Here is a 27,535-nt window from a genome sequence, read left to right as displayed (position 1 = left end):
TATTAATGTAGCTGTCATTTCCTAATCCATTGTGTATCTCTCCTGGAAGCTGATATCTAACCTGGCTGTGTACAGACAATTAAATTGAAACACTGAGAACCCCAAAATTACGGATATTTGACTTTGGGGTATTTATTTCCAAATTGTTTCTTTAGATGTTCTTAGCTCTGAGTATTCAGAAGTTAATGGCAAGAGAAAGTGATCCTAAATACTTCAGCAAATTGTCCACAAAATAGTCTGAGCACTGATTTTATTAGAATAGGAACTTTGGGCAAAGCCCGATTTTATATCCTGTATCCACCAAGGCCATTTAGAAATGGAATGGCCGCCCCATCCCTTTTTGCTGTGCGTTTGAAATTTCCCCACTGTAGTCTCTCATTGTCTTCTTGTCTCCCTCTTTCTCTCACGGAGGCCTCCTTCCGCCCATCCATAGATCTCCTCCATGCTCCTGTCTCTTGAGGGCACGCAGAGTGAGTGAGTGGCTAAAGGGACCCCGTGGAGCAGAAAGGGAGAAGGAGTAAAAACATCCTTCCTAGCAGAATCATGAACCTGTCCTATCATCTTGGCTCTTTACCCAGAGGTTTATCTCGCTTTCCCTCATCCATATATACACTTATATTAAAGCTAACTTGAGTTTGGGTTTCCTTCTGACTGTAGACATGTTCTTAACCCTTTACGTATGAAGAGGGACCATTCATGCCTGTGTGATCTTGCCTTTCCTTTATAGGGTTGGAGGTGGAGAATAGTGGCATGACTGAGGGTTTTATTTTGCTTTTAAAGTAGCTTTTTGTCCTGGTTATAAAAATAATATATTTAATATAGAAAAATTGGAAGTTTGGAAATATAGAAAGAAATAAAAATCTACCAGTAGCGATTACACAGAGACCATACTATTAACAGTTTGGTATACTCCTTTCTATTTGTTTTTAAAGTTCACCAGTATAGTTGACCTTATACTGTCTCTTCCGTTTTACTTACTTTTTTTTCACTTTTCACCAAAATACTTCCATGTGTTATAATTTCCTTAACATATTTGTAATGGCTGCATAATATTTAATTGTGTACCTGGACCAGAACGTGAGAGAGGAGGAGCGTGGGTAGAAGAGGACCTGGAGACAAGGCCACGAGAGCAGAGTGTGTTTAGATAACCATGGATTGTAAAACCCTTTTAAGTGACGTAAATACCCTAACAAAGGTTTCCTTCTCTATCATTCATACACATTGTGTCGGTTAATTCCTCAGTCACCTACTTTTGGAGTGTAGGGCACTGTATTAACGTTAGATCTTTCATCTAGAAACAGATTAGCAATGTTAACATACCTTGAAAGGGGCCTCTTAAAAAATTAGGGTTGTGGTTGACTCTAGCCCAGCTGAATAAAGCTAGAGAAGATATTAACTTTGTTACCAAATTTCCTACAGACAGAAAGCAGAAAGAGTGCAGTGGTAGGTGTTGAAAATGAAGTTCAATTAAAAGTAAAAATTGAGGGAATTCTAAAAATGGAACCCCTTATGAAGTACCTCTTACAGTAATTATGCTTAAAGAGGAGGGGTAAACGACGAAAAACGTGAAGTTGTTTTTTGGATCTTATATATACACATAAATTAGAATCTCAATGTGACTTTCCTCTTAGCTGGTGAAAAATAGAGAGGAGGCAAAACATGTCCAGAAAGTTTGGGGCAATCACAAACCGCGTTAACCTGAGGATTCAGGAGCTCCGGTGTTGGCCTCTTTGCCTCTTGTTCATCTTTAGGGCAAGGCTGGACTCTGCTTGACCTCCCCTACCAGGAAGGTAGGCGGCAGCATCACATCTACACCTGATGAATGCACGTGCTGAGCAGTCGCTGGTCAGCAGGCCGGCGGGAGAGGTGTGGAGGAGTGAGTGCAGTCCTCTGGGACGGTCACATGGAGGTGCTTGTGCTCTGGGACAGGCTTTTTAATTTACTGTTTTCTGTTAACATCAATAACTGTGTTTTAAGACGGTAACAGATGTTTATAAAAATAAACTTTTAAAATTCCTTGGTCAGATATGTTTGAGAAATGTTGGATTAAACAGGTTTATTTACTGCAGGAATTCTTGAACATCTTTCATATGCTTAGGTGCATTTTTCATCTTTTAGGAGAGAGAATAGAGTAAGCGACATCTTCAAAACTCATTTTGCCCATATAATTCTTTTTTAGGAGGATTTCTGTTGATATCTTGAGGGGCTTTTTTATGATTTAGAAACATTTGTAGCTGAAGCAGGATTTCATATCTAGGTAGTATAGATGAATGCTTTTCAAACTTGACTGTGATATGATTCGCCAGGAGATCTTGTTAAGCTTCATCTTCTGACTGAGTACGTCTGGGGTGGAACCTGAGACTCTGCTTTTCTCAGAAGGGCTCAAGTGATGCCGATGCTGCTGACCACACTTGAAGGAAGGATGTGGGTAACTGTGGATTACTAGCATCTGAGATTAACTCAGATGGGGCCAGAGGAAGATAATACTTGCCAGATGGTTTTAGTAGCATTCCAGAAGCCTCTATTGGGAGGCCCCTAATGAGCAGGGAGTACTGATTGGCAGTTACTGATGCCTGCTGCAGTGTAAGGGGAATTTCCATGGGGGAAACCAGAGAACTAGAGATCCCGTTGAATTCCACAGCATCTGAACACTGCTCTGGTGATCTGCGGGGTACATTCTCTACTTCTCCTTCTGTCTGAAGGATCATTGGTTGTGTTCACTGGGACTGTAGTGGGCCTTTGTGCCAGAGTAGAAAGTTGGCAGGAAGAGAGAAACAGTTTGAAGAAAGACTCTCTATGATGACTTATTAGAGAAAAGAAAGGTTGTCTAGACAGGTTAGAAGAAAGAATTTAGTGGGGAGACTTGAAAGAAGGCGATTCAGTGAAGGTAGAAGAAAATCTAAATCAGTGTCCAGGAATTAGAAAGTGAAAGCCTCCAGTCAGAGCAGGAAACTCCTCAGCAGCAATGCAGCACAATACTGATTAGGCCGTGCCCATTATAGAGAGGGAACCTGGGGAGAAGGTGCAGCTGTTCCCAACCCTGGGCTTCGTGGAATCAGACTGCAACAAATTAAAAGACGTGATAGGGTGTCATAGCTGGAAACATGAAAAGGAAATACGCACAAGACGTGAAAGAAATTCTGATTCTACAGTATATTACTGTTAGAATGTATTGGAAAAGTAGAGGGAAGTGAAAGAAACTGGTGTGGCTTTGTGAGCTTTCAGTAGACCTCAGATTTTAAAAAGACAAGTACCCGAGAGGAAGGAGGACGTGTGACTCAGGGTAAATAAAGTTTCACAAGCCTGTGAGACTCAAGTGCCAGCTAACTGAGGGCCTGTGACATAAGTGAAGACCAACAAAGCTAGCAATTTTATGTGTGATCAGAGCAAGAAGTAAGGCAGAGGCCTGCTGCTTGTGGCAAATGGTAAGATGTTGACCAATGAGATGACACAATTCTTACCTCCATCAAGAGAATGATTTTTCAAACTGGAATTGCACGAGATAGGCAATAATAGGGTTCCCAGCTGCTTTAAATGACTTCAGGGGAGCTAGAAAAATGACCTTCTGTGATACTGAAAGTCTACAGATGGGATCAAAGCACAGCTGTTAGGATTATTGGCAAAATTGCGGAGGATCTGTGTCATAACCCTGGTATTGCAAGTGTCATAAATTTTAAGTTGTATATGTGAAATTGTAGAGTGCTAATGTTCCTATTGATCCTGTCAAATCCTTAAGTGAATTATTAACTAAAAGATTTGGGAGCACTAAGGAAGATAAGTGTAATAATAAGACAGTATAAATTTAGAATGAATGACAGGATTTCCACTTGGCAGTGTCCAGGTAAAACTTTTATGCAGGAACTGACTGTACCTAGAGTTTTAAACTGTGGTAGTGGCAGGTGGTTACCATTGACAGAAGCTTATAGAAATTCTGTACCTATTTGGGAAGGAACCATGGTCCCAAGAACCTTATAAAAGCTGATAGATTGAGTTAGTGCTTCCAGACTTCCAAGTATGGGAAACAGGACCTAACCCTCATGGGTCAAGCGAATGATTGAAGTAGCCCATGTCCAAAAGATGCTTGATGTGAAACCCCTGGGGATGTTGCTACTAGGAGGGTTTTCTTTCCCACAAATCCTATTTTCTTTTCTGGCCAGGAGGAACCTTGGGTGAGAGGCAGAGAATTCTGTCAGTGCTCCACTGGCCTTGCTTTGTGACAGGCACTCTGCCATGTCCTAGGGATGTGGATGGGAACGATAAAATCCTGTCCCTTGAGAAGCTTACAGTGTAGTAGGGGAGACCCACATTCATCTACATAATAACAAAGTTTGCTGAATCCTCAACAGCAGGTAACACTGAGCATTTCTTATATAGCAGACACAGTTCTAAGCCCTTTACATATTTTAAGTGAGTGGTTCTCAAAGTGTAGTCCCTTAGTGTTAACATCCTCTGGGAACTCATTAGAAATGCAGATTCACAGGCCTCACCTCAGACCTACTGAACAGAAACCCCTGGGGATGGGGCCCAGCAGTCTGGTTAAATAAGCCCTCCAGGTGATTCTGATGCACGCTGAAGTTTGAGAACCACTGTTTTGGGTCATTTAATCCTTACAACAACCTTATGAGATTTTATTTCACCCATTTAAAGAAGTGGAAACAGAGGCACCAAGAAGTTCAATAACCTGTCCAAGAACATCCAACTTTTAAGTGGAACAGATAGGCTTTGAATCTAAGCAATGTAAATCTAGCTCTCTGCTCTTAACCGCCACAGAAGCGTGCCTCAGAGGAAGGAGCCCTCAACTCCGGAAGTTGAAAAGAGTTAAGGTATTTAAAGAACTGGGTTTCTTTTTTTCCTTTACATTTATTGAGAATAAACTGTATGCAGTGAGTCGTGTTAGACACCGAAGACATTTATAAATATGAGTGGAGCATAGACCCTATCTTTAAGATTCTTATTATGAAGTAGGGGAAATCCAAACATAAATAAGTATCTGGAATCCAAAGTGCTTTGGAAGTACATAAGAGAAATTCTAATGGGAGATTTCAGCACATGAATACATTTTCACATAAACTGTATGGAAACTTATATGTATGAGGAGAAAGGTATTCCGGGCAGAGAGAATACTGTCTGCAAGATTGAGATGTTTGAAACGACGTATTCTTGGATTTTCTAGTACTTTTGTATATTTGACTCTTGGTATCAGTTTTATGTAGTCTAGACTTGTCTTCATTATGGTATGGATTAGAAGTTTCTAATTTTAAAAGAAGCGAGTGAAACTAATTGCTCCTTTTTTGTTTGTTTTAATCTTGGGATCCCCAAATTGTTTTGACCTATTTTTTGCTTTTATGTAGCATGTCATTGACGATGGACAGTTTCAGAGGATGTAGTCTTAAATTGCAGTGGGAAATAATTTGGTTCAAAATGAATTCTTGTCAATAATTGGTTATGCATTGGAATATATTGCTAGGGAGATTATAGAGTGCCTTCTGCTCTGTAAAATTCTGTAATCTAGACCAGGATTGGTGCACTTTTTCTGTAACGGGCCAGATAGTAAATATTTTTGGCAGGAAAACAGCCAGCGACTATATGTAAACAAATGGGCACAGCTGTGTTCCAATAAAACTTTATGAAAAACAGGTGGCAGCTGGATTTGATCTGTGGGCCGTGGTTTGCAGATCCCTGATCTAGATTCCCACCTGACTCACATAGTTTAGATGAAGGCTGTGGAACGGGCCAGGTAACTTCAAGATGTCCTTTCTGGAGCTACATTTCTGAGGTTCTTTCTGTGTCTTAGTTGAGTAATTGGGAAATAAAAACGAGAACTAGTTTTCTGAATCTTCCTTCTGCCAGAAGACTGTACATCATCACCTTTATTGTTGGCAGCTTTCAAAAATTTGTGTATCAAACTGACAAGGAACATCTAATTTGTTTCCAGAGCCAAAGGGAAGAAATGTGGCTCCTCCAAGGCGTATTTCTTTTGCTTATTTCTGACTTGCCAGTAACATAGGAAAGGAAAAGTGAATATTTTTTTCCTCTTGAAGACCCTGCACAAAATGACTTAATTGAAATGTTTTTCACTACAAAGAAATAATTGGTATTCAGGTGTATCTTTAAGTTTTAAAACAAGCACATAGATTATTCAGTGTATGAAAATATTCTCTATAGATGCTCTTGCTCCGTATGCGACCGTTTAAGATAGAGTTGAGAAATGAGAGAAGGGAAGGGTGGTGGTGGTGGCAGCGTGGCAGAGGTGGCAATGGGTTTCAAGATTTTGAGGTGGTAACATCATGCTTTACCACTTGGCCTGAGAGTTCGTGGATTTTCAGGCAGTATGACACTGGGAAGAAGTCACCATTGGATGGTCAGGCCCTGCTACACACTGTAGAAGGTTTACAGAAGGTATCAGTCCCTCTGGCGGTTTATGAGGCTGGTTAAAGGCAGATGGCATACACTTACAAATGGAGCCAGGAGGCATTATATTTTAGTGGCAAATACAGACAAGTGTTAGAGCATTTGAAGGAAGAGATTAATCATGGGAGGCTCAGGGCTTGGCTGGGCTTCATGCAGCATTTGCATGGATCGAAGGAAAGGCAGCATGTGGAGAAGTGGTGCAGGGAGCAGAGGTCACGGCAAGGGCTTGGGCACAGAGGTGAGAATGCACTTGGTTTGCATAGTAAAAGTCAGAGTGGAGAGTTTGTAGGAGAGAAGTGCTGAGGGGACTGTGTAGACGAGGAAGGTGGATGTTGACCGCTTGGTTAAAGACTTGGAACATTGTGAGCACTCAGGAAGAGTAAAATATTTTTGTTTTTAAATAACTTTTGCTTTTGAAAAACAAGGTGATATGTAAGGAGATGTTTTAGGGAGATTAATCTGATTTCTGTGAAGGTGCTGGAGGCCAGAGTGGGCAGGGAGGCAAGTAGAGTCCTTGGGCAATGTCGTTGGGAGGACAGTGCAGCTTTTGCAAAGAAATAGATGCTATATTTTGGAATAACATTTGAATGTTTTTTGAGACTTTATTTATGGACAGGAAGCAGGCTATTACTTTTTTTTTTCCAACTTTTAATTTTGAAATAATTTTAGACTTAAGAGTTGCAAAAAAAGTACAAAGAGTTCCCTTATAACTATCACACAGCTTCCTGGCATGTTAGCATTTTATATAACCGCAGTACAGTTCTCAAACCAGCATCCATACTCAATCAACTCAAAGATAGACTTTGTTCAAATTTTGCCAGTTGTCTTACTAAGGTTCTTATTCTAGTCCAGGGTCACACTCTGGATCACACACTGCTTTTAGTTGTCCCTCTTCTTTGGTCTCCTCCAACCTGGGATAGTTCCTGAGTTTTTCTTGGTCTTTCAGAATCTTGACAATTTTTGCAGAGTACAAGCCAGTTATATTGAAGAATGTCCTTCAGTTTGGGGTTGTCTGTTTTCTCATTAAATTTGGGTATGCATTTTGACAAAAATACCAGAAGAGTGCCTTTCTCAGTTTATCGTATCAGCAGGCGGATGATGTCAACATGTCCCATGATTGGTGGTAACTTTTATCACTTGGTTAAGGTGGTGTCTGCTAAGCTCCCTTGAAAAGTTACTGTTTTTCCTCTGTACTTATTATCTTGGGGGGAGGCATTTTTACACCATGCAAATATCCTGTATTTTATACTTTGTCCACTAATGTTAGCATCCATTGATGATCCTTATTTGCACCATGTATTACTGTGGTGTTTACCTAATGGTGATTTTCTGTTTTCCTTTTTTTATTGTGTTTAGTAATTGGAATTCTTTAAGGAAGAACTGTCCTCTCCTCCCCACCCTAAACATTTATTTATTCAATTACCTATGTCAATATGGACTCATGGGTCTTTATTCTGTGGATTATAATGCAATACTTTGATTATTTTGGTGCTCCAATTGTCCCAGATTTAGCTAGTGGGAGCTTCTTCCTGTTGGCTGCTGTGAAAAGGGTCCGTATTGAAGTCCAGGCATGACTGGGTGGGTTGGTGGTAATACAAGCAGGGAATTCTGTGGCAAGTGGAGATAAGTAAGCTTGCTAATTTAACTGTTGTTCCAAAATCTTTAGTGACTTGATTCCTAAATTTTACAGTCTTTTCTGTGATTGCATTAACCAAAGAAGCCCACTCTGGTAGGCAAAACTATTCTCTTGTTTGTAAAGACAGTGAGAAGAAAGATATTTTCCCAAAGACTCAATAAAATCAAATTGATGCTTTGAGGTTTGTTTCTGTTGTATCTATTGTGTACATTTTCCCAGAAGCTGCTGGTTCTTGCTGATTTATCTCCCTAGGCAGGCAAGATTGTGAAATGTTTATAAGTATTCCTAGAACCCACTTTAATTTTCTGCTTTAAGTGGGGCAAACATGTTTATACCAGAAGAGAGCCCTTTAATAATGGGAAGTGAAAATGCAGTTTAATGCTGTGGATGCCATTAAGAGGGTTTGCCCTTTCAGAAGGTGTGTAGGCACTCTGCTACTCTGCAGACATGGAGGTACCTTGGCTTAGGGCTATGTCTGGGATGGAGTAGATAGAAAACACATACCACATGAACAGGTACAAGGTGGGATTTACTGAAACAGTGGCTCTTTGTTCTACACAAGCCAGATTGGAAGCTCAGCCATGGATCCCAGTGCTGTTGGTTCTACCGTGTTCTGACCTCAGCCGAGCATGTGAGGGAGGCGATGTTGGAAGAGAGCTCCAAGCCTCATAGTTGAAGTGGATGATGAGAGGTTCAAATTGCCAATTTCAACCACTGATTTTTACAGTTTTTCCTCAAACCAGGCTGCACATTAGAACTACCTGGGGAGCGTGGCAAAAACTGCCCAGTTTCTGCTCCTAGAGGTTCTAATTCTGTGGGTCTAGAGTGAGACCTGAACACCTGTTTTTGTTTCTTCAGTTTCCCAGATGGTTCTAATTTACATCCAGCGTTGAGAACTGCTGGATCTAGTGAATACTATTTGTGACTCCTTCATGCTGTTAGATGCACTTGTCATGTTACTCTTCAGTTGTCACAATCTATGTTGTGAGATATGTCTATAGAGCAGTAACTAAAGAGTCTTGGGTTGCAAACTCGGGTGAATTTCTTAACCTCTGTTAGTCTAGTTTTGTCATCTGCAAAATAGGATTAATAATAGTTCCTCCCACCTCATAGTTTTTCAAGGATTAAGTGATATGTGGTGCCTGTAAAATACTTAGTACAAGCTCTAGCACATCGTAGAAACTCAATTATTTATTATTTAATAACATGCAGTGTGTTACAGTAGAGTGGTGGCTTTGGAATCAATCACTTTTGTTTTAGTCCTAGCGCTGTAACTTTCCAGCTCTGGGGCTTTAAATAAATTTCTTAATTTCTCTGACGCTCAGGCCTTTTGTCTGTAAACATATGAATAGGTGGGTGCAGTTACTAATATGGGGGAAGTGCTTAAGACAAAGGAGATGCTCAGTATGCATTTCTGTCACCTTCCCTTTCATTCTGTTTTCTTATGACATCACAGGGCTGTAGAAAAATATAATTTCGAGAACATCATTGACTTTGGTGTGGCCAGGCTATGTTGAGAAGATATTATTACAAATGGCCTTTGTGGGTGTGACTGACTGTTGGGAGCACATCCCTTGGATCCCTGAGGAAATGGTTGTGGGCTTGAATTGGACCAGAGCTTGCAGAAAGAGAAGTAGTGCCCTTCCCTTCCATTTCAGCAATTGGTTCATGTCTCCAGTTTGCATTATGCCTAACTTGTGATGACTCTGTAATTCTCAAGCCAACATACTGGTTGGGATTCTGTCTTTTTAACCTTGATCAAGCTTTGACTGAGATATAAGTTTATCCCCCCTGCTTAAAAGGAACCCACTGTCTTAAAACAATAAAGATCAGAGCCTCTATTGTTTTAGTCTGTAATCTCTTAATATACGTGCCCTCCAGTTACTTATGAAGCTTTTTGGCTTCCTAGGATTGTAAGAAATCTCGTATACTTCTTCCACGTTAACATCTTCGTATTCTATTGATTACTCAGAATGGGAAAAGGACAATGGCTGAAGGTGACAGACAGTTGTCTTGAATGAATTCTCAAGTTATCAATAAATTTGGTAGATCTCGTTGGTTCCTGTTTGTAACAGAGCAGTCATACTTCTATGGTGATTGAAGTGATTCAGTCTTTCTCCTTTCATTCCTTTCTCCTCTTAGTAGCCTAAGTACTTTAACTCAGTCCAAGGAGAATATTAAGGCATGTCCTTTAAGACCTGATAAAAAATGTGCTTTAAGTCTATCATACTTAAGTTTGATAGTTTCATAGTTTAGCAAGGTATTTTCAGTGACTCAGGAATGAGTTCCATGCTTGGTTCAGACCCAGCCTCACAGACTATTACAGTTTAACTTTAGTGGACACATAACTCAAAAAAAAAAAAAAAGTTAATATATGATTGCTAACCAATTATTCTTTTGTGTTATGCTATTTTCAGGAAATTCATTTGTGAGTACTAAAGGGTTCAATTTTATTATGCATGTTTAAAATATGAGATTTGCTGGAATCATTTAGGGAATCGTTTTCCATGGTTCATTAAAATGGAAAGGAGAAGAAATAAATTTGAATTAAAATCTAATTTCATTTGTATTGTTACTAGTTTTCTCCCTGTGGTATTCATATATCTTTCATGAGAGAATCATTGTATCTGGCTTAAGTAATTCTAGGAAATTGGAAATAAAGGCAGAAAAAGAATCATCAACTCATCTGGGCATTGTATTTATGAGATGTTATGGTGAGAGCCATTTAAAAGAGGACACCCTGCATCCATTGGGCCAGCCATTCGAGATTATAGGGTAAATTGATAGGAAATCAGGATCAAGAAAGAGAATTCATGGGTTTAAAGTGTTATTTAGATCCTATGTCTTCTGGTAATGGATTTCTAAATTAGGGATGGTGTCTTGTTCATATGTATGTTTCTGGAAGCTCCCACAGCTCAGTAGGTGCTTCATAAATGTGAAATGAATGGAAGTTTGTTGGCAGGAGTGATTAGATTAAGCCCTGGAATGCTGAGAGGAGAAATAAAACCAAGGGATTCAAAGATGGGATGAAAACAGCTGAGTAACTGTATGTTCAGGAAAGAATAGTAAAATGGAGAGAGGTGCATTTTCAGGGTGTTCTTGTGATACTCTTTCAGGTAAATGCTGGGAGAGCAATTGGTGAGGTGACTCAGAGCAGCTATTCTCAGATTCCTGTAAGCTGGCCCATGGTATTCCCCGATAAAATTACATAACAATCCTTTCCCAATATCTATTAAAAATGAGGTAGTGAATGGATGATTCCTTCATGTTCTTTTTTCTTTAAGTCTTGGGCACTTGCTGTTTTTGGTCAACACCAACAACTTACGTAAAGTGGACTCTAAAAAAGTACAGAGTTATGGTAGTTATTTTAAGTTTGACAAATCAAACTTTACAGAGTTCTACAGAGAGCTCTGTGGCTTCCCCAAGCTCAGCTAAGTTTGAGAGCTGCTGTCCTAGGGCGTTAATGAAACAAAACTGCCCTGGGACCAGTTGAGCGCAGGCTTCACAGGAGTTTCTGACAACAAATCTAGGATTGTGTCCTGTAAAAGGCAGTTCTTGTTAAGTTGCTCTTGTGGATTCTCTGTGGACTAATAGCTTATCTAACACTGTTATGTAGTCAGCATGGAAGAATCTCATAGCTTTATTTACTCACCTTACCAATCTTTTGAAACAAGCCATCCACAGGGGAAGTTTCTATGAAGTGGAATTGTGAGAGTGTAACACTAGTGTTGAGACAGCCAGATTTAGGTTGGCAGCAGAAAGGAAGTGGTTTGCTTTCTTTTGTGAAAGAGCCCCTACCTAGTTCTTTAGAACTTGTTTGTACCTAAAAGCTTTCTTTTTAAGTAGATCATGTGAAGCAGTTGCTTTTCTGAGCTGAGTCAGGCAGTTAGATGACTAATAAAGATTGTCAGTTCTGGCCTGCCATATTGATTTTTAAAAGTCTCTCTGTTTAGGGGAAAAAATATCATTTACATGATGATTCATCTTCAAATTATAAATCTGGTGCATTCGAAAGTTTTAAATTGTTCAGTATTTCAATAAGTGAATCCATTACTTAGGCTGGGATGACAGAAGACCTACGAAGGGCCAATTGGGGGTGTCTATAGACTAGACCAGAGAGGTGGGGGATGTTTTATTTTAATATATGGGAATTAAAAATGACTTGTCTATCTTATAAATTTCATTTTCTTTGAAGCCATTGCCAACCTTCAGCAGAGCATACAAATTGGCATTTCTGGGGAGTCCACATATTTCTTTCAGTTTAACTAGAAGATAAGTAGTATGAAAGCTGTGTGGAGTGAGGAAGAGGCAGAATAGGAATTTTATTTTAGATTATAATTTGTTGGAAGGTTCAGATGCTGGAAAGTGATGACTGGCAGGGTGTTTTATAAATTTAGCAAATGGTTCTAAGAAGTGGAGGCTGCAGACTAAAAACTATGGGATCTCAAAAGACAGCAGGCCTTGGAACAGAAGTATAAAGAGCTCTTAAACATAGGTTGGAAGCTCAGTAAATGTTGGTTTCTCTGTTCTTTTTCCTATACTGCAATGGGAAATGATAATAGTTTTCTATTGTGCTTCAGCACATGTGGGTGATGGTGCTGCTTACTGGATTGTTAGGAAAAATCAGCTCCTATAATTCAAATCTTTCAGCAAATACTTAATTGGTATAGAGATGTAAATATCTATAAGTAAATGAATAGAAAAAGAAACAATTTTGGGCAAGGTTGTGTGCTAGATGCTGTGAAAGCAAAGCAGTATATAAGCTGCCAGCACTCCCTCAAAGAGCTTGTGGATTAGTTGGGCGAATCCCACATAGAAAGACAGCCCACAGTGCAGGGCACCCAGGAGCTGCCACGTGAATAGTACAAAAACCAAAAAGCTCCAAAGAGGGACAAACCCCAGTGGACTAGGGTAGGGGAGGAGCCTCACCCAGGAGGTGACTGCACAAACCTGGACTTCAAAGTCTGGTGGGATTCAGGGAACTATCAGGGAAGTCGAAAGGCTCTCTAATGAGGAGAATAGTCTGAGCAGAGGCATGTATGAGTGGAGATCTTGCTGAGTCAAAGAAGCCATTTAGGGAGGTAAAAGGAGAATACTAGACACCTGCTGGAGGCACACTGTGGTGGGCGCAGATGGGCAGGTGGGGCATTTGGATTGACTCATGTAAGCAATAAGAGACCCACTGTTAAGTCCAGGGGGCAATTTAGGGACATCTATTTAGTTGAGGTTTGCAGGATGGCCTGAGGTTTTGCAGGGAAATCCACTGAGAAGCTGAAGCAGCAGTTCAGGCGTCTAGTGAAGAAAGCCTGAGTTAGATTGGTGAAGGTAGAAATGCAAAGGAAAGGAGAAATGGGATCAAAACCACATCCAGAGTAAAGTGACAAGTACAAAAACATCCCAGTCTTTTTATTGCACTTTTTAAGTTGTACTCTCTAGATTGGGAGCTATTCAAATGGAATATCCTATCCCATTGGAAGGAATGTTGACCAGATACTTGCACTGAATAAGGACGTTAACCTTCTGTGACCCATGACTTGAGATTTAAGCACATTTTTTGGCATGGACAACTACTGGCCCTGCCACTGTTACATATATTGCGCCCTGACGGTACAAAGATTTCTGTTTGGTTCTAATTTTTCCCCATTTCTTTCTTTTAAAATAGACTCTGTCAAGAAGAATTTCCAATCCATACCTTGAACATACTCCTTCTCAGGTATGATTCTTTTCTCTCCTACTGTGTTTTCGGAAACAGTGATTCACAAATCCTGCTGTTGAATTCTCTAGTTACAGCTATTCCCTTTGCTCCTGATCACACCATCGCCTTCACCTGGAGATGACAATGCCACAGGTGTTTGAAATGCTTTGATCATTGTCCATGGTGCCAGATGTTCACTAGATAGGACAAAAATTTTTCCCTTCTTCCAAGTCCTTTACGTGAATGCATTATCAATATGGCAGAGTTAGTACATAATATAAATATTTTCAATTTGCGTATTGATAGAAACTGTATTTTAAAAACAGTGAATATTTTACATTGAAAACTGTGTAAAAAGGGATTGTTTGTGTTTGTAGTTATCTAATAGTAGAATACCCCCATATGCTCATTAAAAAAAGATGAGGATGCCTTTGTTGTGTTGTGTTAAAGAATCATTTGACAAAGAGTTGCATTTTTTAGAATAACAAGACACTGAGCTTTGTGAGGGCAGGGACCTTATTGGCATTGTTCACTACTGTATCCCCTGCATCTAGAATGGGGCTTGATAGCTGCTCATTGAATGTTTTCTGAATGGTTGACTGAATGAACATTGATACCATGTCAGGACTAATCAAGGGTCAGCTGACTCATACCTCTTTTATGGTAATACTTTCTGTCATCTGACTTGTTGAGGTTTTGTGTGTTTTTTGCCTAATTTTAACATCTTAAAAACAAATCATGTCCTGCCCTTCTCACTTTCTCATCAGGTTGTTTTTAGGAGGTGATAACAGGAAAATTAAAAAAGTACAAGGATGAGGTTGGAGTGTTCCCTGTCAAATTATAGTCAATATATTATCAATTTGTTTGCTTTGAGAGAAGATATGAAATATTTTGTAGGTGCAAAAAGAGTTCGTCAAGAAACAGGAAAACAGATATAAGCACACACCCCCAATATATGTTAATTTTCACGAGACTTCCCTTATGAAGACAGTTCATTTTCATTTAACTTCCTTTGTGGAGCAGCACTGTGCTGTGGAGGGAGGTGCCAATTATAGAGAAAACAGGTAATATATAAAGTAGGACATAGACCTCTCTAGATCCAAGCAATACCCTCCTTCATCCTCCAAAAATCAGAGATGCATATGGGCGAATTAGAAGATTAAAAAAAGTTAAATGAAAATTTTGTCTGCTAGACAGAATCGTGAAGTGGATGAAACCAGAATGCTTGGAATTAACTATGAACTCTGCAGTTGAATGAAGCTTAAAAGCAAAGAAGACAGCAGCCTGCTCTCAGATTGTGTCATGTTGCAAGATGCTCACTAGATAGGAAAAAATTATTTTCCCATCTTTCAAGACCTTTACATGAATGCATTATCAATATGACAGAGTTAATATATAGTAATATAAATATTTTTCAATTTTCTGTATTGTTAGAAACATTGTATTTTTAAAAACAGATATTTTACCCTGAAAACTTTGTGTAAAAGGAGATTATTATAATTAAATCAATTTAACATTTGGAAAATAGTTATTATAGCTTAATAGCATAAGTAGACCAATAGCAAAAATTAAATAAAATAGGTAGTTGTAGGTCTGTAGCTACATAGGCTAAAATATAAGTGTATTAAGCTGAGCGAGTTGGTCATGATCTTTTATATGTAGTATGCTGTCAGCAGCTCACAAATTGTCACATTGTTGTTCTAAATTTACAGTGAATGTTTGCCTTTTCCATTTAGATTTATGGAGAGAATTCTTCTTGTGCAGGAAGAGCATTGAGAAATATTATTATCGTTCAGGCAGCTGACCTGATAAAGGACAGAGTGAACCTCAAGGGATTTTACAGGTAATGCAGTTTTCTAACACCTTGTCAAAAATTCTTCTTGAGAAAAAATCTGAAAATGTGTTAAAATCGTAACCTTGATCACAGAGAGATGGGCTATAGCAGTAGTAGGAGAGTTTGTTTAACAGTCTATTTGGGATACTGGTGGTGACTTTTCTTTTAGTTAAACTTAGCCAAATGTTGGACAGTTAGACTCCTGGTTCTGAAGGTAGAGTATGGAGTCCCCATCTGCAAATGTGGATGGGTTCCTAACAGAGTTTCTGCTCTGCTTCCTCTGAGATGTGATAATTTATAATGTTTTTATTGGGCATGTGCTACACTAGGACTTCAATAAATATAGGTCCCCACTTCAGGGACTTTATCAAGCCTCTGCAAGGACTCTTGAGGTCAATGGGAGAGGGAACTTCTGCTCTAACTCACCAGATGAGAGTAAGCCACCTCCTTGGGTGCTGCAAAGAGGGGAAGGGCAGGTTGGTATGGGGATGGCACTTCTCTGCCTTGGCTCGTGAATAGGGTGGAGGTATTAGAGTAGATGGGTGGGCTAATGGTCAGTTTTAAAGTATAGCTGGACCAGGAAAACAGTCACTTAGAGAGTTTGGAACACATTTTCATTTCATGGAATTATTTAAAGAAAAAATAAAAGTGAATTATCAGCTTTTTGTTTTGCCAAGTAAAGGTATTAAACCACACCAAACAATACCAAAAGAAAAATACAAAAATAAAACAAAAAGAGAAAATACTACTGTCATTTATTATCATTATTCTTTCTTACAGAAATGAGATTGCAATAACATAAAGAATAGGAAGAGTACTCAGAATAAATGACACCAAAAAAGTAAGAAAGATTCTCAGAATAAAGGACATTTCTTTAGGTTCACTAAATTTAGCTTTATCACAAACTCATAATATTCCACTTTTTTTCCATTTGCTACAGATGGGAAAGATTTCAACATGGCCTGGATTTGGGGGATAGTGGTTCCCAACCTATTTATGTAAGAAGACCCCCTTTTTATTGAGGCATAATTTACATACAGTAAAATGCACAAATCTTAAGGGTACAGCTTGATGAATTTTTAATTTTTACACACTGCTGTGTAACTATGATCCACATCAAGATATTAGAGGGTTTTTTACACCCCAGATAATTCCTTCATGCCACTTCCTAGTTAGTAACTATCCCATGCCACCAACTTCTAATCAAAAACTTGGCAGAATCTGTATTCTTAGGCACCATTGAGTAACTATATAGTGAGGGTGGGAGAACTACAATGAATTAACACTTTAAAATCCCATATATAATTAATCACATTGGTATTTACATAGGTTTTGAAAAATATGACATAGGTTAGACATGATCTATTCTGTTCACAAACAACGCTTTTGTGTATATGGACTCGTGCACCTCTTAAAAGCTCCAAGATCACCCCACTCCCCTTTTCTCTTAAGGAATTCATAGCCCAAGGTCTGAGAACCACTAGATTAGAGCTCAGGCCAAGGAGATATGACAGGCAGGAAGAGGGGCTGTGGTGATGGTTGGACTATTTCTCACAGAGCCTTTTTTTTTTTTAATGATATTAATTTTGGACACATCTGATTTTTTCCCTGTTTTTTTTTTTTTTTTTGTGTGTGTGTGTGTGTGTGAGGAAGATCAGCCCTGAGCTAACATCCAATGCCTATCTTCCTCTTTTTGTTGAGGAAGATTGGCCCTGGGCTAACATCCGTGCCCATCTTCCTCTACTTTATGTGGGACACGGCCACAGCATCGCTTGACAAGCAGTGCGTCGGTGCGTGCCTGGGATCCGAACCTGCGAACCCTTGGGCCGCCGAAGTGGAGTGCATGCACTTAACCACTGTGCCACTGGGCTGGCCCCTTTTTCCTGTTTTTTAAACTGAAAACTGTATGTTTAAGTCTTTGGGTCTAGTTGTGAGCAAGCTCATAGCATTCATTTTAGCTACCACATAAGGTATGTGAAATATCTGTCATTGTTCTCAGTTTTATTTTTTCATGTGGTTCCCATGGATATAGATTGAAAAGAGAATTGGGAGATGTACATTAATCAGGTTCGTGGAAAAGAACCAATCCATCCAAGTTAGAACATATTTAGGGTTTAATGGAAATAGAATGGGGAGAGAACGTGGGCTTTGCTATTTCAGATTCCCAATGGTTGGGCCAGAACCTCCTTTCTTTTATAATCTAAGGACTGATGGATGTTCTAGGTTTAAAGACAAAGTGCTAATATGATGGCCCAGGGTGGGTTATTTTCGTATGTCTGGGAGTAAATTGAGGTAAAATTTTCCCCATGTACCACATGAGAATTACTTTCAAAACTGGCCTCTGAATACCATCACCCCATTTATATTTGAGATTAGGGTTCTGACTATACTACCATGAATTAATTGCTAAAAATGTAACCAGAGATGGAAGGAGGCCAAGAGAAATCAAATTTTCAACTCCAGAGATTGGTGAAATTAGCGTTTTGTTATAGCAATCACATTGGTCTTGTAGCTAATCACCTTCATAGCACAATGTTCCTACCTAGAATTGCAACTGTAGTTAGATCTACATGTATTCAGAACAGTTTCTGGATTCAGTACAAGACTGAAAATACTCTGGGAGAAGGAACTGCTGTCAATATTCAGATTGCTCCCTTCTGACCAGTTCTGTTTTCTTCCTCACTGCTCTCCCTAAATCCTATGGATTTAGGTATTTTAATAGGATTGTTGCAGACCTGGTCAGCAAGTTAGGGGAGTATGAGTTAAAAGCAGAGGCAGCTCACCTCATTATTAACTAATGTTTTCATGGCAGTGTTTTAGCATATTGACTCAGCCCTGCCCCCAAAACAGAGTGCACCCTTCCCAATGACAAGGTAGAGCTGGGGGTGTTGGGGCTTTATGGTCACCAGCATCACCTGGGCACCACCCACCGATACTGCATGAGAATCTGCACATTAACAAGATCTCCCAGGTGACTCAAACATAATTTTGAGAAGCCCCAGTCTAAGAAACTTCTTGCCCATCACCTGTGAACAAACATATGCATCCATCTAGCCACCTTTGCAATTTGGCAGTTTATTTGTTTAGTAAATGTTTTGTTGTATCCTTCCATATTCTGGGTGATGTCAGACACAGAGCAGGTGGAGGAGCTGTATTGTTCCCAGAATAAGAAATAAGATGATACAGTGTTTAACCCATGGGATGAAACTGCTTACAAGCCCAGCGATGCTGGCTAATTGACAGAAGTGTTGAGGAATTAATTAATTCTTTGAGCCTTTAACATGAAAGGTGTCCTATAGAATTAGAAGTTAATGTTGACTGGTCTAATTGCCTGTTTTGTTGTGATCTGTTCTCTTGTTTTGTTTCAAAAAACATCTATTTATTTGGCTATTAATCTTTCTAGTGTCTTAATACTAACCTGCAACTGAACATGTCTGATACTGCCTTAATTGCCTTAGAGTTATCTTTCAAGCAGTGACACTTTACCAAAAAAAGTGATACTTTATCCAAAGCTAGAATATTTGATCAAATATCTCAGCAGAAAAGTGTACTACCTTATTTTTCCTTCACTCTATGCCTCATGGCATATCTTCGTATTATTGGTTACTGTGTGATTTCTAGGTATTTGTGACTATGCCAATCACAAGAGATAGGCAATACTTTTCTGTTTTAGGAATACAAAAAAATGTTGACATCTTTTGGTCCTTAAATACCAAATATAGAATAAAGATAGCCATTTACATGATATATCTTTTTTTTAATAAAGCATTTTGGTGACATTTTCTCATAAGGGAGAGTGGGATTCAATGAAATTTCTGCAAATGAAAAAACATATTTCAGAGTGTTCTTCTTTTGGTTTTTCATCTGAGGCTGATAAAGATGGAAAAGTAGGCATGAAGAATCTGCTTGTAATGCCCAGATTGGGGTATTCTTCAAATATAGTTGTATATTTTAAGACAATTATGGAGAATATTTTTGTGTGTTCGGTTAGCGGAATCCATCACACACATCTGGGTTTATGAGTTTATGATCTAGGCTGCTTACCTAGATTGCTTAGATTATATTAAAAAGATTAACAGTCAGATTTATTCTTTGAGACAAATTTTAGGGTTTAATCTCTGTTTGAAGGGTAGCAAACCAAACTCGATACCACTCACTGTGGTCCCAACTTTGGCCGTCTTGAAATTATTTTTATAGATAAAAATCCATGAATGGTTGAACCAAAGTTTATCATCACCAACTTGAGGTACTTATCTTACCAAGGCAAGATATAAAGCATTATCTTTATATAAAGGATTGCTAAATTTATTCCTTCATTTATTCAAATACATATATTTTGAGAACTTGCTGTGTATCTGGACTGTTCTAATTGTTGGGGTTTAATAGGGAGTTATACATAGTCCCTGTTCTTGTGAAAATTATTCTTAGGTGAGGAAAGCAGATATTATTCATTTGGAAAGACGTACAATTACTAAATGTTAGGTGATTTGAAGAAAAATTGTAAGAGGATATGATTCTAAGTTTCTCTAAGGAAGTGATATTTGAGCAGAAATCTGAAAGATGAATGAAGTACATGTCATTTATTCTTGAGTTGCTTGTTTAAGAAAGCAAACACATGAAAGGGATGGTATTAAATATCAATTTTTTGGCAGATGAGTGGCAACAATGTCTTTGTTTGTGAATGGCTTTGTTTTTGTCCAGGAGAAGCTGCGTTGGGTCAGAACTGGTAGACTGGCTTCTAGAACACTGTCCTTTTGTCCAATGCAGATCCATGGCCATAGGGGTCTGGCAGCTCCTACTGGATATGGGAATTATGTCATCAGGTTAGTATTACATGTTTGAAAGGCACAAAATCATTATTTTATTAAGCCAGGCCAAAATGTACTTGATTTTCTAGAGGATGTTACAATCTAGATAGAAATTGTTTTTGCAGGTAAATATTTGCATTCTCTCTTATTATATAAATAAAAGTGACAAGTCATCTTATTTTTTTCTGTTTGACAGGTCATCTTTTGATATTTCTCACACCTTTTGTAAAAATAATAGGTTCTTGCTGATTCGTAGACTACTACTTATAAGAGTCTTTCCCTTATCCTCTCCCTTCTCTACTCAAAATGCTGCTCACAATTTTTTTTTAATCATTGACATCTTTAGTTGCTCTAAATGTGTCATTTATCTTGCTGTACTTAGAATAATCATCAGAAACTGGTTTTATGAGTGGAATGTGTATGCCATTTTAATTGACAAAGTAATCATGAGCAGTTAGAGATATGACCTATGAAAATTAGCTGTTTAAACAAAATAGAAAATTGATGTTAACTAGAAACTAAAATAGATGGTGGATATTTCTTTTCTTAGTTGAGCCCAGGGAATTGAAGAATTAGAAGGCAAGCAATCTAGGTTCTGTAGTTAGCTCCATCATGCAGGTGCTGGTTGGTCACTGGGAAGCCCTTTTTTCTACGGGTAATAAATATTGAGGATCAGAGAACATAGCAAGGTTCAGAAAGGCATACCCCAAGTCCCATTGTGAAAGAGTGTTACAGATGGGGACGTGGGTGTAATCTTAGTGAGTTAATAATACCTAGTACCTGATAATCTTATTTAGAAAATCAGTTAACTACCTTTGATGAATGTTATTATCAGCTTGCTTGTGGGGTTCAGGTTTCTGGTTAGCAAAACATTTTGTATAAATGTTTTTTGGAAAAGTCTCCAGTTCTTGATTCCTTTTAAAACAGGGTCTCCCAACCTTGGTAGTGTTGGCATTTTGTTCCAGATATTCTTAGTTGTGTGGGGCTGTCTTGTACATTGTAGGATGTTTAGCAACATCCCTTTCTTCTGGTGTATCCCCTAGTTATGACAACCAAAAATGTCTCCACACATTACCAGTGTTACCTGGGGGGCACGGTTACCCCCAGTTGAGAACCACTGATCTAAACTTGCCTCGGTGTTGTATTTGTGTACCATTGAAGTACTTAAATGTCTTAGTTTGCTTTGAGATGCTAAAAAAAGTTGCTCCCAACTCGTTTTGAATTGCTATAGATTTCACCTGTCTCTGAAGTAGAAAAGTTATAAAATGTGAATATGCTGGCAAAAGCTTCAAGTAATAAAAATATGTTGGTCAGTAAGTCCTTTTTAACGGGATTGTGAACATGAATGGACTTAAAATATATAATTATAGTCCTATCCCTGGCTTCTCCCCAATAATTAGTAGGGCTTTCAATTTATTCTTTGGTTTACAGCTCTCTAAATAATATACTTAAAAAAAAAAAACTGATCCACACCTTTTTCATTTCTAACAGTGGACCAGCATTTATACTTTCAAGATACCTATGTTTTCTACCAGTTTTCATCTGATGAATGTAGCTACTTGTACTGTGAATTTGAAAGAGAAGAAGAATGGCAAAATGGTGTCAAACTCTTACTGCAACTTGTGCCTCTCATTCCTGCTAGAGCTGGCATCTGTGAACTGTAAGTAGATGCTATTTTGTTTCATTGTAAAATTATTCTCCCTTAGAGAACATCTACTGTGTCTAAGGACTATGCTCTGCTCTTTAAGATCACCATCTCCTCTAAGAGGTAGTTGTTCTGTTCCCGTTTCTCAGATACCGGTTCAGGAAGGTAAAATAAATTGCTGAAAATTAAAAAACCAGCTAGTAAATGACTGAGCTGGTATTCAAATCCCGGAAGTCCGTGCCTCGCCAGCTGCACCATGCTGCTTCTAATTTAATCATTGCTATGAGTAGATGATCTAAATTAGGAATAAACATGATTTAGCTTAAGTTGGAATAAAATAATAACACATCTTATCCACTATCCAAGTTGTGACTTTCCTAAGAAAGAGCTCAACAGACATTTCTGAAAATAATCTAGAAGCAACATTTGGCAAATTAAAACACGTGAATCATTGTCACATGAAGATACTGAATCACTGTATGATTAAAACAAATTAAAATAATTTGTTAGAGAAGATTTTGGAACAGGACTTGAGTCATGACGTGGTGATTCTGACATGCCTTTGTTTATCCACAGCATTAATGACATGCTTATTTCAGTATGATGAATTGCAGATTAAAAATTTTAGGTATTAATTTTTACATATTCAGTTTTCAGAATATGTTCCCATGCTGTTGACTCTTTCATTTCTGTGAAATTAGCAGGGCAAGTGGTATTATCCTCATTTCATGGGTAAGAAAGTAGATTAAGGGAGAAACACCTACAATCGTAAGAAAGAAAGTTGCTCTTGTTAAAAAAATGACAGTTAATACTGAACAGTTAATACAGGCTTTTAGAGAAGAAGTGTGTCAGAATATTAATGAGACACTGTGGTAATAGAAAGGTTGATTGTAGAGAACACATTTTATGTCAGAAACTATGCTAAATGCTTTATATTCATTATTTCATCTTCAGAATGTTCCAACTATTATCTCTATCTTATAAGTGAGGAAACTGAGGCACAGATGTCAGGTAACCTGTCCAAGGTCACAGAAGTGGTGAGTGGAGTGTTAGAGTTTGAATGCATGTCTGTATGGTTCTAATGCACATGGTTTTAACACCTGCTAGAGTGTGTTCCCAGGAGTTATGGGGGTCATTCCAGCTTCCCCTTCTGAGAAGTTATAAACAGAAGCTATAAAAATGTTAGACTGACTCTGAAATGGTTGTGAATTTACACCTCTCATTATAGAGGCTCTTGCAGTGGTAAAGCAAAATTCAAATATAATTCATCACTCAATTAGTCTAAGTATGGAAAATGTTCTTTAGTGTAATATGCTTTTAATATAGGTCAGAAGTTTCCTGAGAAAAGTCAAGGAGCATTTCAATAAACTTGAACAAGCTTTCTAAGAAGGAGTGGTTTGCTTTTTAAGCTGGAGGCGGCTGTGACTTGCTTTGACTCTGTGGGACTGGCATTCTCCAGCAGCCCTTAACCGTTTCCTGTCCTGAATGCAAGATGGAAGCGTGTGCAATCCCATGGGCATCCCCAGATTAATGTGGGCATAAGGGCAACTAAAATAAACTTGCAAGCAGTCTTCATGATTTAGTTCCAGTTCTTTCTCCCTCACTTAGAAAGCGGATTGGAATGCCAGTGAGTGAGATGACCTTGTTATAGGGAAGCCCTGTGTCTACTCTAAGTTCTAAAAATGAAATTGAAAACTTTGAGTCTTAATATTCATTCTAGATTACTTGTCGTCTTTTGTCACACTGATCAGTGAACACAAATGTCATGCCCCTGGAGTTGAGAATCACTGTAGCATGCCTTGTTTATCAGCAAATTTTTTTCTGTCAGTATGAACATGTGCATTTGGGCTTGGTAACTCCTCTGGGAAAATTGTCATTGGGGAGCTTTGGATCTGTCTGTCCCATACTATAAGCGCAAAATATAAAAAGATAAAATTACTGAACCACTGCAAGTTTTTTCTAGAGAGAGAAATATATATTTTTTTCTCCACTAGAGTTAAAAACAAACTTCTAAGCTATGGTAGAATGTTTTTTGTTTTGTTTTTTTTTGTGAGGAAGATCAGCCCTGAGCTAACATCCATGCCAATCCTCCTCTTTTTGCTGAGGAAGACCGGCCCTGAGCTAATATCTATTGCCAATCCTCCTCCTTTTTTTCCCTTTTTCTCCCCAAAGCCCCAGTAGATAGCTGTATGTCATAGTTGCACATCCTTCTAGTTGCTGTATGTGGGACACGACCTCAACATGGCCGGACAAGTGGTGCGTTGGTGCGCCCCTGGGATCCGAAACCTGGGCCACCAGTAGCGGAGCACACGCACTTAACTGCTAAGCCACGGGGCCAACCTCTGGTAGAATGTTTTTGGTGAAATTTTGGAAAGCCAAGGTTTAGGTTATCCAGCCTTGGAATAAACTATGGTTAGAGAAAAGATGCCTAGGGACATTGTCTTCTTTCCACCGTTGTCACGGCCCTTCTTGTGGTTGATGTGGATAATCCCATCATAACTTCTGCTCTACCTGGTGCTCACCGTTCATTCTAGCCCCATCCCACACCCGTTTATTTCCTCATGCCCGTGTGATGCTCTGCTCTTTCCTCTGTCTCTTTCCTGTTCTAGTCAAATTCTACCCACCCCTCAAGGGGGAGCCCAAGCCCTATGTTGACCACAAAACTTCCATGATGTCTCCAGTCCACGTCATTCTTACTTTTAGTAACTTACTGCTCTTGCTGTTGGCCTCAAAATTTTTTTCCATTCTTCTGTCATTCTTAGTCCTATGTTATCCTTTATATTATGTTGTTCATTCATTTTTATCCCTTTTACTGAAATGCCCTCTAAAGTGCTCTTGATTCGTTAACTTAGGTTGTCCTCTCATGAGCTGAAAACCCAGTCCTGTGGTCCTCTTAATAATCTTTTTGATGTTTGAAGGCTATTAAGCTCTGCCTATGAGGTTCTCCATTAGGCACCTCTAATTTGCTGTCTTCTCTCTAAATCTCTTTAAACTTATGAGGAAACCACTTAGTGTCTCTATATAAATGCAATTCTGTACAAATGCATTTTTAAAAAGAAAAAAAGTGGATTTTTTTTTTGCATTTAAGAAAGAATGTTTAAAGCAGGAAGAGAAATAGAGCCGCTGCAGGTTTCTAGGCTAATTTGAGGAAACAAAATTCCTGTTCTATACAAATAACTTTCATATTGAAACTGAGTAGGTAATGTGAAAGAAGTGAGTGAATCAGTTGTCAAGGGTACTATCTCTGGGGGTTAAAAATAAGTCATGGTATCTCATTCAAACTGAAAGCCAAATCAAGTTATCCAGAATGTACTTTTTCCTAACTCTTTTTTGTGGATGGGGAGTGGTTAGGAATGCTGAAGAAACATTAGAGGGAAAGGCAGCCTAATAATTCCTTGAGGACTAGTAAGAAGTTTCTCTCTAACACTGACTTGTTTGAGAATTCAGGCTGTGAGGAAGCTTGATTATTTCTTTCAACCACCATTACAGCAGCTCCCAGCTTGCCAGGGGTAGGGGGGTAGTGCTCTGAATAGACTGAGTCTATGAACCTTGAATACATAAAACCATATTCTGCCAATTATAGGGCAGTTAAGATTTATGCTGTTATTAAAAGAGTTGTAGAGGATTGCTAAAATTTAACTCACACTACTCTCAGACATGTAAAGGAACATGTAGCTTCTTTGTTTTTCTCTCAGCAGTCTATTGTTTGTTGTCCACATGAGCCTCCATCCTACTAGATAGCCAGGAAGAAGGAAAAGAAGCCCCATAATTTTAGTCTAATCCAGTAAAATTATTCTAATAAAGTAACTTTAAAAGTCTCTTTAGTTAGCTAAAATAAAAATAAGTTTAGCATGTTTTGATAAAAAGGCTTAGTCTCTCTGCACCCTCTCCCTGCTCCTCAGCCAGACAGCCTCTGGGTATATGATGAGTGGTGTGGGCCCCTTGACTCTGGCAGAGGAGGCTCTCCTGTCAGGGTGGACCCTTTCCCACCCTCCCTGTCTTGCCTAATGGATGGGCAGCCAGTTCCCTAGTGACTCCTGAAGTGAAACTGGGGTGTTCTGTTGCATCTGCTGTGGAGCCTGTGGCTGGTGTAAGTTGGGTCTGTCCCTCTCATCTTGATCAGTGCCTGGTGGTCCTGCCTGGCTGATGTGCCCTCCTGGATGCCTGCTGGCATTGCTGATGCTCCTGAGGTCTGTCTGTGGAAGCCACAGACATCCTATTCAGCCACTTGACCTCTGCTGAAACAGTTCCCTCTCGTTGCATCCCAACCTGACTTTTCTTGATTCTAACCTTTTTTTGTTGTTTTTTAAATATCATACTGCTCATTGTTATTGCTGTTATTGAGCAGTATACTTAATTGGTTGGTGTGCTGACATTCAGATTCCTCACTAAGCAACTCTAGGGGAAGCTCAGTCCAGTGTGTTAAGATGAATTTCTTAGCATTCATGATTCCATGCTCTAGAGAGAGAAGCAGAAGGGCACTTGTGTAGATGGCACAGTGTGTAGGGCATGAAGTTAGGAAGACTGGTGGCACAAGGCAGCTTGATGTGGCTGGAGAAGTGGGTCACAGCCAGAGGAACTCAGACTTTGAGAAGGGTGGGGAGCAAGGCTCAGACTGATTGCAGGAGTCTGCAAATCCATAGGGAAGCCAAGCATTATTGTTACATTGAATAAAGAGAATGACTTCCCTGTATATAGATGCTACTGAAATAAATAAAATAGTTTGTTACTTGAATTTACGGTAACATTTTTGTCATGTATTTGCTCAATCAACATGTACAGAGTTTATGGGTCTCTGATCTATTTCTATGTTAAAGGGTTTCCCCTGCTTAAAAAATGGAGAACGACTAGCTTAGTCACTTGGCCTAAGCTGCCCTGGCGGTGACAACAATAAAAACAATAACAACAATTGTTAACTCTTACATAGCACTTGTCATACACAAGGCACTGTTCTGAGCATTTTACATATAATGACTTATTTAAGGCAACAGTTTGAAGTTACTGTTGTTCTGATTTTTCAGATGAGGGAACTAAGGCAAGGCAGGTTACCTAACTTGCCAGAGGGACAGGCTTCTATTCTTAGTAGCAACAATGTGAATTGAAGGTGGAAAGTGAAGTTGGAAATGACCTGTCAGTGGTTCTCAACTATGATGCTTTTAAGAAATAAAGAGGTATAATCTGAGATATACTGAATTAGGATGGGGATGGAGAATGAGACATGGATTCAGTATTTTTTGTAAAGTTCTAAAGGTGAGGCTAATGCACACCAAGGTTGAAATCTACTGTTCTATAAAGTTGCCCTTACAGAAAGAGCTCTGTTAAATGATAGGAAAGGTGAAAGTTAATTAAATCAAAGTCTCAAAATGCTATGTAAAGAAGCCAGATTAATATTAACGTGACATAAAGAATATCTTATCAAGCATGGTACCTCTCACCACTTGGCTGACACTTCTGAAAATTCCATATATGTAGCTTCCTAAGCATTTATATCTGGAAGGGATTTCCT

At 38.9% G+C, this 27,535-nt stretch overlaps 1 protein-coding gene across 2 annotated transcripts in view; it reads left to right on the top strand.

Annotated features, from left to right (window-relative positions):
- The window catches only part of RAPGEF5 (Rap guanine nucleotide exchange factor 5), a 220,801-nt gene that overhangs the window by 24,062 nt on the left and 169,204 nt on the right, over positions 1–27,535 (top strand). For both annotated transcript variants that reach the window (XM_087428762.1, XM_004418931.3), the window contains exons 2-5: positions 13,710–13,760; positions 15,479–15,585; positions 20,278–20,399; positions 21,876–22,044. In XM_087428762.1, the coding sequence (XP_087284888.1) occupies positions 13,710–13,760; positions 15,479–15,585; positions 20,278–20,399; positions 21,876–22,044 (449 nt within the window). The remainder of the gene's footprint in view (positions 1–13,709; positions 13,761–15,478; positions 15,586–20,277; positions 20,400–21,875; positions 22,045–27,535) is intronic.

This window comes from Ceratotherium simum, chromosome 1 (assembly GCF_057802395.1).
Source record: "Ceratotherium simum simum isolate JZ-2026a chromosome 1, ASM5780239v1, whole genome shotgun sequence".
Taxonomy (NCBI): Eukaryota; Metazoa; Chordata; class Mammalia; order Perissodactyla; family Rhinocerotidae; genus Ceratotherium; species Ceratotherium simum.
The sequence above is the reverse complement of the archived record's forward strand: the minus strand, read 5'-3'. Positions and strand labels throughout refer to the sequence as shown.